At 40.7% G+C, this 12386-nt stretch overlaps 1 protein-coding gene across 3 annotated transcripts in view; it reads left to right on the top strand.

The window, feature by feature from the left end:
• si:dkeyp-9d4.3 (caskin-1) overlaps nt 1-12386 on the top strand; it is a 71316-nt gene that overhangs the window by 27862 nt on the left and 31068 nt on the right. For all 3 annotated transcript variants that reach the window (XM_012873872.3, XM_021322226.2, XM_012873870.3), the window contains exon 3: nt 2484-2581. In XM_012873872.3, the coding sequence (XP_012729326.2) occupies nt 2484-2581 (98 nt within the window). The remainder of the gene's footprint in view (nt 1-2483; nt 2582-12386) is intronic.

The raw sequence follows: 12386 nt of genomic DNA, 5'->3' as shown, positions 1-12386 counted from the left end.
AGTTTGTTTTCAAACAACATGGCAATAAGCAATGCAGCATTAACCACTTTGTGTCGTTGACTTTGCCACAATCCCTCTTACAGAGCATGCATGTAGTGACAGTGGAGAGGAAAACTCCCCTTTAACAGGAAGAAACTTCCAGCAGAAACGAGGCTCAGTGTGAACGGTCATCTACCACGACGACTGTGGATTTGAGAAGACAGAGCAGAGACACACACAAAAAAAAAAACACAAAAAAAACACATTGATGCAGGAATAATTTCTATGTGGAAGAAAAACTCTTTTAGTGGCATGATCTAGGAAAGAACCAGAGCTAAGCAGAGAAGCTCTGAGCCAGTTTCCAAGTCTATGGGATGAAAAAGAGCACATAAACAGGTGTCGTAAAAGCTCAGCCAATAAAATGAGATAAATTAAATTTCTTTATTGTCCCACAATGTGGAACTTGTGTGGGTGTGACAGTGGCAAAAACAGTTTATAGTTTATAGTTGTGAACGAACAAGGTAATCTAATCTAAAGTTAATTCTAAAGCTGCAGAGGATAAGCTTTATCAGAAACGGTAAAAATCAAAGTAAAAAATTTATACCGGAGTAAATTTTGGACAATTATTGATAATATGGCATACTCAGGTAAAAAAATGAAATAATCAAGGTAAAAGTGGAAAAAAGACAACACCAGTCTATTTATAGAACAATATGAGATAATATGCAATATGGATGATAGTACACCAACATGTCGAAGTAGCTAGGGCGTGCGTGCATGTGTACCTTAGCTCCTAGACAATAGTTATGTTTAGAATAAAAACAGGGTTAAAAACTAAAAGACAAATCATCATCTATATAGGACTAAATGAAGCTGGTGGCAGCAGTAGCTCAGCCGATGCCCCCCTTCCAGGACGGTGTCACAGCTAAACACAATGCCAGGCCAGATGGAGTTATTGCAAAAATGTAAAAAAACACACAGGGAACATAAAGGTAAAAGTGGAAGTAACAGCACATTATCCAGAATTGGAGAGTAGTAGGAGAATGCAGCAGAGTGAGGGAAAGTGTTCATGATACCTCCAGCAGCCCAAGCCTATATTATCGTACCTACAGAAGTAGCTCAGGATAACATAAGCCGCTCTTACTGTGAGCCTTAAGCGTGGCCTTCAACGTAGACAAGAAAGAAAAACGATACATGGTTTTTCAACATTTGATAAATGTTGAATAAATACAGCAATTCTCTGCATGCCTCCGAGATTTATTAAGCATCCGAGAGGCCCATTGTAGCTCTGGAGGAGCAGCAAAGATCCACAGCTCAGGTGCGAGAACCTGTTTACGCGACAACTTTTAATTGTTCACAAATCTGGGTGTGACGTAGGGGACAAAGCAAGCATGTGGAAGAAGGTGCTCAGGTCAAACAAGGCTGAAACTGAACATCTACAGTGAAACATGGCGATGGCAGCGTCATGCTGTGAGGAGATTGTAGCGTGACAAAACGTAGAAAAGTTATGAATATGTTTGCATAACGCTAAATGTAGCTCCTGGTGTCTCAGACCATTCAGCTCTGATAGGTGGAGGAGGCCGTCACCGAAGTGAAAGTGTTCAAATGCATCCATTGTTATATTAGATTGATTTAGACTGGTTAGTGAGTGGAATAGTTTGCAGTCCCCACTGGTTTTCCTGCTCGTAACTGGAACACGGTTAGATGTGACGCGATTCCCAGATGCACGTTCTGAATTTTCTGGGTAACTGGAACGCAGCCTAAATGGAGAAGGAAAGAAAAACTAGATCACAACAAGACACCTGTGTGATCTGAGAAAGAAACAAAAAAAAAAAAAAAAAACAGCAAAACTGCCTTAGATAAAGACAGCTTATCCAAATATCCTCTGTGACTTACACAGTTAAACGACAGGATAAACACCCTCCGCCTGAATCTGTACTTTTTCTAAAGGAAACCATAAAGATGGTAAATATCTCATATATATAAAGGCAGATGGAGTGTTTCCAAGTTTTAATTTGGTCGTGCCGCTTTATGTCGCCGTATTTAGACCTGTGCTCATGCTTGGCTTGTAACGGCGTTCCCTTTCGCTCCATCAAATAATAGGAATCTTTTTATTGTGTTGGTGGAAATCAGATAATTGGGCTCGGCTCCCTGTTTAATGACTGATGACTCGTTGATTTGACTCCAGGGACCGGCTCTTACATTCACAGGGGATCCATTAGACTCACACAAACCCCACTCACACATAGATGGCCTGTGTGTACTCTCCACTCCAGGGTAGTAAGATTGCTTATTAATGGAAGTAGGTCACCCCCCCCCCCCTTCCACCACCACCATGTCAGCCCGGCTGCCTGCCTCACCCCCCTCCCATCTTTCACATAGAGCTGAGGGGCGGAGCAGCTGTACGATGGAGATTAATTCAGCAACTTTTTAGCCAGAGCTCTTGCTGATGCATATATGTGTGAGTATGTTTATTTTCACGCTTAATCTGTGTCTGTGTGAAGGCTGTCGCCGCTTCACCACGCTGCCCTGAGTGGGAACAAGGAGCTGATCTCTCTGCTGTTGGAGGCTCAGGCAGCTGTGGATATCAAAGATCACAAAGGTAAAAACATACACAGATCCCACATGGACACGACGTTTCCCCCCCCACACACACACAAAAAAGCCCCAATATCAAAAATTTAAAAACACTGGAATCCTATGTGAGCTTGTTGAACATGCAGTAACCTTTTTTTTGTGTGCATGTGTGTGAGAGAAGTGACAGATTTGTTTGCACAGTAAATAATAGAAAACAGAGGATAAAAGCTTCATGGCTGCACAACCGAGAGCCAAATGGCAGCAGAGCAGGGAAATATCTCCAGCCAACGTTGCCGGATTCTGGTGGAAGAAAGAGAGGAAATCTCAGGGCAGATGGGAGTTATAATCCCTGCAGGTTGTTGGCCTAGTCTCTCTGCACTCCCAGTCAGTCGCGCCCCCTGTGTCTGTTAACACAGACATACACCTGGCAGGCGTATTTACCCCTTGGCCCTACCCCCCCCCCCCCCCCCCCCCCCCCCCACCAGGAGGTTTTCTCTACCAGACCAGTTGGGGAAATCGCTCCTCATTATAACTGTCACCATAACTCATTGACTGGATCAGATCAGATCAGGCAAACCTGACTCTGTTGGTCCATTTCCAGCGGAGTGCTAGGCCAACATCACGTAAAATAAAAACAAGGTCAATATTTAAGGAGGTTTTACAATTTCACAATTTCTGAAGGGGCTCACTTGCACATCCTTTTCTCGCACTTCTTTTGCTTTCAGAATACCTCCGAGGGAATTGTGAAATATTCAGCTTGCGTGGGCCGCGTTAGCTTTGTCTTTTTGTCACACCTTTGTTCCTTCCTCTGTTTATATTATACAGAATCACTGTTTGCCTGTGACTCTTGTCATGATTTATTATTATTGCATTTAATTTCGGGGCTTTCTAATAGATATTCTCTCTTACTAGTTTGTGTTGCTACCGCATCTTAGCAAAAAATAACAATAAAATTAACTAATAAAACCAGCAAAAGCACCAATAATAATTGCCCCTGATAAAGAGCTGTTTATAAGGCCTTAAAATAAATCGATCCATCTTTGCAACAGCATGATTTCACACAATTTTGAGGTGGAAAAAATCAAACTTTCATTTTAGGAAATTTTGGATTAGATGCAGAAAATACTCTTATTTCAGGAAAGAAAAATTGGGGTCAGCTTAACGGAGCGCATTTTGCAAAATCCAGCTGCAAGACAATTCAAAAGAGGATAAACGTCTCGAAAGATTATAGCCTACATGCTTGTGCAATATACAGGTTTGTATAATATAAAATATACATGCAATTTACAAATTTGTAGGCTATACATAAATTATTTGTAGGTTATACATAAATTATTGCCTAAAAACTTCAAGAAAGAGGAGCAAAGTTAATGTGCTATTAGAAATGTTAAAATGTTAATAGAGCTTGAGGATTTTTGGCATCACATGGTCTTCATTATAAGGTGGCATAGCTCACCTCGTGGTTTAGTGTCATAGAAAGACAACTGCCCTGCGTTCAGTTTGTGTTTTGATAGCTTTTTAAATTTTAAAAGAAAAGGCTTTCAGTAGCTTAAGTTATTGTCAACGTCCTTATTTTATGATATTACAATTCATCCCACTGTATGTTACAACTGACGCCAACAATGGGATAAAATTGTTACACTTTACTCCTTGTGTTTGGATTTTCTGTTTCAGTGGCTTACTGTTTGGTGGCACATTTATTAGCCAAAACTAGTATCGAGTTTGCGTCACAATTTGAATTTACTGGATTAAAAGAAGTCAGAGTTAGAGCAAAATATGTCCAAAATTTTACAAGTCTCCTCTAATAGTCACATTGGTCCACAAAGGGAAATGTGGTATTGTCAGAATTTGGTTCCTAAATACGTTTTATTCCTATGTTTGGACTTTTCATTTGCATTGACTTTGAACCTGGTCATGTGATTATCAAGTTTCTCAAAGCAAAAAAAAAAAAAAAAAGGAAAACAATGGCCAACTTTCCCAGTTCTTTATGTGGAAGACCCAACATTTTAAAGAAAATATCTGCATTGAAATGCATTTTGATGACATTTTTAGCAAGAAGTATGCATAATATTTTCATAATTGTTGTTCAGTGAATGTAGACAATATATCAGTTTCACCGAAGATTGCTACTCCTCCCGCACTGTTAGATTCCATTTACCTTACTCTTTCTCCTTCCCGTCTCAGCACCATGGGGAGCAGAGCTTTCTCCCGTTCTGCTCCCAAACTCTGAACTCTACATTTGAATATTTCTTTTGGGTAAGGACTCTTTAGCCAAAGCGGAAGTGTGTCAGCGGTCGCCATAAAAAACTGCACGAAAAGTGCAGTCGGTGAGGAAGGAGGTAGGAAAAGGAGCCTGTATGCTTCCTCTCACAGCTACTTTAGCATAGGAACCTGGTGATGTCCCCTACCAGTGCTATGGAGCTAGAAGGAATCCCACAATCCTTTGCGTGATCTGACTCAGCCCACCTCATGGAAATTAACAAAAAGTTCCGGAGAGAAGAAAGCGTAAACTTTGTAGTTCCTTTTCGGAAGGCTGCAGGCCCGGATTTGACTTGTGTCGTCCATGTGTGTTTCCGTAACCTAATGAGTTAAAGGCTGTCCGAAATCAATACAGCAATCTGAAGCTCCTTTCCTACCCACAATGATGCTCTTACTGTTGCTCATGAAAGGTCAACGGACAGGTGCTTCTGAGCTATAATTCAACGTTTTTGGATGAAGCGGGACATTTTTGTGTTAAAAAGTCACATGATCTACTGTTCAATTCAATTCGATTTTATTTATATAGCGCCAATTCATGAAACATGTCATCTCAAGGCACTTTACAAAGTCAAATTCAATCATATTATACAGATTGGGTCAGATTATACAGATTGGTCAAAAATGTCCTATATAAGGGAACCAGTTGATTGCATCAAAGTCTTGACAAGCAGCATTCACTCCTGGAGAAGCGTAGAGCCACAGGGAGAGTCGTCTGCATTGTCCATGGCTTTGCTGCAATCCCTCATACTGAGCAAGCATGGAGCGACAGTGGAAAGAAAAACTCCCCATTAACGGGAAGGAAAACCTCCGGCAGAACCGGGCTCAGTATGAACGGTCATCTGCCTCGACCGACTGGGGGTTACAGAAGACAGAGCAGAAACACAACAAGACAGACAAAAAGCACAGAAGCACACATTGATCCAGGAATCTGTTCTACATCAGATGGTAATAGCGGGTGATCTGTCTTCCCTGGATGATGTCACAGCTAACAGAACGCCAGACCAGGTATACCTACTATTAGGAAAAAAGGCGCAGTTGTTTTAAGCTTAGCAGACAGGCGAACGCAACGAAAAGTTAAAAAAACGGCAGTACAAACAATGACTAACACAGTGAAAGTATGAACATCAGGGTTCCCGCAGCGCTATCTTGGCGAGGCGGCCGCGGCCGCTGCGGTAGCATCTCGCCAACATTCAAAAAAAATAAAAAATAATAATAATAAAACTCGATATGCTTGCATGTTTATTTGACGTTAACACGCGGTTCTTTGTTGCTTTCGCGCTGCATATAGTGAATGGCAGGGCAAAAACACATGGAGTTCTCCCCGTAAAGCAAGACCGACTCTCGCGGTCTTGCACGAGACTTCTGAGCCTGCGTTTGCGGGCCGAGAGCTCTTGCAATTGCAAGTGCGGTATTTCCCCCACAGACCACCAGGGCGGCCGAGAAAACCTTTGTTCGACCTGAAATGACTCATTTAATCATCCAAAACGGTATGGAACACATTAATTAACTGAAAAATGTTGCATAGTATGCCTTTAAAAGCTGAAATGACAACAAGCAATGCAAATTGGAGAGCAGTAGAACTCAGTAGAGTGAGAAATGTAGGCCCTGATGTCCTCCAGTAGCCTAAGCCTATAGCAGCATAATTATAGAGATAGCTCAGGGAAACATGAGCCACTCTAACTATAAGCTTTGTCAAAAAGGAAAGTTTTAAGATTAGTCTTAAAAGTAGACAGGGTGTCTGCCTCACAGACCAAAACTGGGAGTTGGTTCCACAGAAGAGGAGCCTGATAGCTAAAGGATCTGCCTCCCATTCTACTTTTAGAGACTCTAGGAAGCACCAGCAGACCTGCAGTCTGTTGTGTAGGCTGTTGCTATGGGCGCTGCTGTCGCCATAGCAGGGCAGTGTTCCATTTAGTCTGTGGTCATTACCCATATTTTAAGCGGGAAACGCAACATTTTAAGATAAAACTCTACATTTTAATGAAAGTATTAAGCATACTTCTCTAGAAATGGCATCAAAATGCGCATAAATGCACGTGTTCTTTAAAATGTTGAGTTTTCCATATAAAGGACGGGGAATGTCGGCCATTTCCTTTTTTCCTTTTTTCGCTGGGAGAAACTCGATAGTCACATGACCGGGTTGCAAGCCAGTCAATTGGCTAAACGTAGAAATGAAATGCGTTGCAGCAGAAATTAAGTGTTTTGTAACTAACGTCACATAAAACTAGATGCACTAAACATACCGATTATATAAGATCCAAATTAAAAAGAATCATACTAACTTGATTTTAATTACAACATATTAAAAAAAACACGTGTAGTGCAGCATGGCCAACCTCACTGTCTCTTGTGTTTTTTGACAATACTACATTTTCCGCTGTGGACCAACGTGGCTATTGCACATTCTTCAGGAAACGTGGGTTGTCATGGATCACTGACTCTCCAGAGTCACCAGTGAGCTATGTTTCTGCTCATTTTTACTTGGTGTGACTTCTCGCCTTAGCAGAACAGTTATAAGTCATAATTGTATAAACATGTGGTGACATCAAAAACAGTTTTGCAATTAACACCACTATGTATCAAGTGGTCACTGCGGTCCCCCTCTGCTACGCAAAAGGAATTACTACTAAATACTAAATAAATACTTGACTAACAGGTTCCCTTTAATAATAGGATGTGGTCATCTTTATGTTGGTGTTTTAAGGTTTAAACCCAATTAAAATATATAATTTTAGAGTTTTGTGCTGATTCAGTGTGTATTCTTGATTGCTTACACATTCCTTAGCCAGAAGTTTAGTTCCTGGAAATTTAGATGTAATCTTTGCTTTTGGCACGCTCCCATCTGCCTGCCTAAGGTTAATCAATCAAAACAATCCAGATCCAAACAGGATGTTGGGGCCAACCCCTGGTAATTAACAAATCAGTCACAATAACACTGAAATTGCTTTGTCACACAAGTGTCATCAACCCTTAGCTTCAGTTTGGGTGTCATCCTATTTCCTGTTCATGCCTGTTTCGAGGCAAACATTCTCTCTTATTTCTGCTATGCTGGTTTCCAATAATGTGGTCAGGGTGCATTCACTGGCTGGCTGGAAAAACAAGCAGTGCCAACAGTAAAGCAGATTCATATCCTCGGGTATGAAATACTGGACAAAACTGGTAATAGAGTTTTAGGATTAATTTAGACCTGAATTGAGTTGAGATGGTCAACTTCAAGGCACAACTGATGCAGCATGATTTGTAGTTGAGGTTAATGTGGGAAAACAAAATATGTGGTGGGTGGACAGTTTTACACAGCACTGGAAAGCTTTCCTCTGGAAATCTGAACCTCTCAAAGGATTAAATGTTTCTGAACTAAGGGGGATTTCCTGGCTTGCTGCAGACACCAGCGGTCACAGTTAAGTTAACAACTAGCAGGAAGAACCAACTGGAGACACATATTCAAAGCTAAAGTCCGACGTATCTGGAAAAGAAGATGACATAGTGCCTTGAAAAGTTATCAGTGGTTCAACACCCATTCTTTAAAACTTATAACTGTGATAACCCAACATTGTCTTGAAGGAAGTTATTTCCTCTATAACAAACAAAATGCCAGCATAAGTTATCTGACCTTCTGGGCTGTGCCTTCGGGCTTCCTTAATAAAAAACAGGAGGAAATGAGACTGTTATTCCCAGCAGGGCTTCTGATTAATCATTGGGAAACAGTGAGGGTATTTCCAGAATCTGGAAAGCCATTAGTTTGGATTTCTATAAATCCATGAAAGTTTCACAACTGTTATTATAGATTTTTTTTATTATGTCTTTATATGTAGATGTGGTAACCCTGAAGTGCTAAGCGTAGATTCGGAAAAGAGTCAGTGTTACAAAAGGACTGAAGACACAACTGGAATGGTAGAGAGAAAAGAAGGAAGGCATTTCCTTGCTTGCTCCTCTTGTACATGCTTTAAAAATTATTGGTAGCTTTGAGGAAATATCATATCATTGTTATGCAGATGATATCCAATTATATTTATCTTTTAGTCCTCATAGGTTAGACAAACTTTCCGTAGCCTCCATTAACAAATGAATGGCAACAACATTTCACAACTAAACACAAATAAGACTAAGGTGGTAATTTTGGCCCTAATTTTGGCCTCAGCAGGCCATTTGGGGTTCTCTCCTCCTCTGACGGTAATCTTGTGTGAAATGTGGGTGTAATTTTTGACAAATCCATACGTTTTAACAGTCATGTTAAATAAAATTAGATCTATGGTTTCTAAAGAAGAGATGGAGATGCTTGTTCATGCTTTTGTTTCTTCTCTTCTGAATTATTACAGTGCACTGTACACATGTCTAACCAAATCCTCCATTGACAGACTGCAAGTTGTACAGAACAAAGCTGCAATGCTTTTGTCTACAACCAACAGAAGATCACACATTACGCCTATACTTTAGGCTCTTCATTGGCTTCCAATTGGTTTTAGAGTACATTTTAACATTTTAACCATTACTTACAGAGCCTTGAATGGCTCAGCTCCATCTTATATCCAGGATCTGTTGCATGCACACATTTCTGGTCGCTCTCTGAGGTCTTCCGGTCGAGACTTTTTAACTGTTCCCAGAACAGGTTTTAAAACAAGAGGTTATCGTGCTTTCTGTGTGGCGGCTCCAAGAGCCTTGAGAGCCTTGGGTTCTGTGGAATCTTTTAGAAAACACATTAAGACACATCTTTTTAGACAAGCTTTTAACATGCCAATATAGTTTTATATTTAAAATTTTCTTATTTGTTTTATTTTATCTATTTTTTTTTTTTATACTGTGAAGCATTTGTGACCCCCTTATTTACTTACTTACTTACTTGTTACCTACTGCTTGTTTCGCTGAGTTTAATTATACATTATAAATCATTATCTAGACAAATTATTTTTTTAAAAATTAGACCTTTTGTGCATTGCCATATTATCTTTACTGCATGCATTTTGTCAATTGAAACATTTTTTTTAGTTGAATGAAAACCACTTTAAACCTTAATCTTCTAGGAATGTGAATAATTTTGGGCTTTACTGCAGCCACACACAGAGACCGATGTTTTAGTAATGCTAGTCGGGCTAGCTTGCTAATTGCTAATATCGCTGAGAATCGGAAGGCATTTTATATCGGAAGTATTGTTGTCATCAAAAATTATTTTGAATCTACTTTGTTTACCCTCTTATACAATAGTTCCTGAAAAGAAACAAGAGTTGTGTGACGTGTATTACATCTAGTACCGGGGATCTGGGTTGTGTCTTGACAAATATTCCCAATTTGGGCAGTGCAATATACCATAAAAATATTGCCATTGCAATAAGACTATGTGCAAAATTGCAAAGAATGCAATAACTGTGTGCATCTATTTATCTTTACCCTGTTGGGTGAAGTCTCACTGCTGTAGATGCCCACGCTTCACGCAGATTACCTCGCTATAGGTGCTAAAGACCACAAGGAGGCTTAGAAATACAGCTGAAAACGAGAGGAAGCTGGAAACTGCAACTGATATTGTCCCAGATTATTGCAAAATATATTGACTTTGCATAACATTTTAATATTGTGCAGCTCTATTTACAATCCTACATCTCAAAAAGGTCTGTGTAATGTTATGTATGTTTAAGGGTGTTGATAATGATTCCAGGTGGTGTTTTATGCACTTCTCAGCATCACCTTTAACACTTCTACAGGAATTGCCCAGTTCCCTGCATTGTCCTCTTAGGACATATTATGACACTGAAACGGGTGTTGTTGCCCTTTGTCTCAAGCTGCTGTCTTAAATGTCCCAGGAGTGGTATGTTTGCACAAACAATAGTTCCAGGGTTACACAGGGTCATAAAGATGTCAACAACAAGACGGGTTGTGTTACCCTGGAGGTGCACTGAGAGTCTGCGGCCGAAGCTGTTCAGAGACATGGAAGTCTTTGCAAATTTTAGCTACATAATTAACAATTGTTCCTTATTGTCCAACTCAGCTGAATACATTGATGGTTCATCTACATATTGTCAGAATTAAATGTTAAACGATTATACTTTTTTTTTTTTTTTTTTTTTTTTTTTTACAAAATCCCCAGTGCCAAAGTGTGTGGCTTTCCTGCTGTCAGTGCTTTGTACAGCCCTGTTTTCCAAATAGGACAGTACTTAGTGTTGTCCATTAATGTCTCCCTAGGCTGGAGCGCACACACACACACACACACACACACACACTCAGAGAAAGGGATCCTTTAGCATTCCTCTTTGCACTATCTCCCTTATTATCTTTTTCTCTTCAGCACACCCTACAGGTTTTCAATAGGGTTTAGATCTGTGGACTGGGATGGAAGCTAATTTTGTGTCAGTGAATTGTTTTGTGTTGATTTGGCCAACATTTTATATCGTTCTGCAAATGAAAACCATCAAAATTTCCATCCAAAATATCCTATTATGTGAGAATTAGTCATTCCATGCCCTCTAACAGGGTTCTCAGAGGCTTTAGAACAGAAACGGGCTCCACAGCATCACAGACCTTCCACCATACTTTATCGGTGGCCATGTGTCTGTCTTTTAAATATTCATCCTTTGTTTCATGACTGGAGTGTTTCTTACCAAAAAGCTGAATCTTTGTTTCATCTGACCAAAGCACACCGCCCCAGTACTGTTCAGCAATAGGGGGTTTTCAGCTGACGTCACGCTCACGTGACTACTCAGCGCGTCCGCCATATTGGGTGGCAGTCGTTTCGCACCGTTGACCTGCATTGTATGACGCCTTAGGCAGTATTGGAAGTGAACAATGGGGAAAACGTGTTTAATGGTTGGTTGCACGGCCCGTGGAGGTGGAGATCAACGCTCTTTCTATCGCCTACCAGCCGTAATAGTGAATCAGTGTGAAAAAACAAAACAGCTCTCTGAACAACACCGTCACCTATGGCTGACACGGATATCCAGGTCCGATTTGGACGGTGTTAAGCTGGAATACGCCAGAGTCTGCGGTGCTCACTTTGTCACAGGTAATTAACTGTTAAGTATTTAAAACATGTAAGAAGAATATATTAATAATAGGGCTTGGGCGTTATGACTTATTACTTTCCGCGGCTGCCATGTTGACTGCCTCCGCCGCCTCTACTGCCTATGACTACCGCGTACTGTACTCCCTCTCTCAGCCGTGTTTTAATTTGATTAATTTCACCTTAACTTGATTTCAACCATGGTAAACCGTTGCTGTATTGTGGGCTGTAACAGCGCAACACATGATCGCCATGGGAAAAACATAGAAACGGATTAATTTTCCACCGCTTTCCTGCCTGGAGGCGCAACCACGGAGAACAACTGTTAGTGATAACAAAGAGTCGTCGGCTCGCTTGGATCGCGGCTCTAAGACGACCGAACATAACTTTCCACAGTATCCCGATGTCAATGAGAGTGTGTTCTAAACCTTTGAAACACATAGCAGCTAGTTAAAAGTACATTACATGCGTGAGTGGTTGTTAGCACTGACGGTTAGCATGTGCCAGAGCCCGTCTGAGCACAGCTTACCTTTGAACGAGTTGCTGTGTTCCCACTGTTTGCTGGCTTTATGATCTGCAGCTCCTA

The sequence above is a fragment of the Fundulus heteroclitus genome, chromosome 5 (genome assembly GCF_011125445.2).
Source record: "Fundulus heteroclitus isolate FHET01 chromosome 5, MU-UCD_Fhet_4.1, whole genome shotgun sequence".
Lineage (NCBI taxonomy): Eukaryota > Metazoa > Chordata > Actinopteri > Cyprinodontiformes > Fundulidae > Fundulus > Fundulus heteroclitus.
Note: the sequence above shows the minus strand (reverse complement) of the source record. Positions and strands in the feature narration are given on the sequence as shown.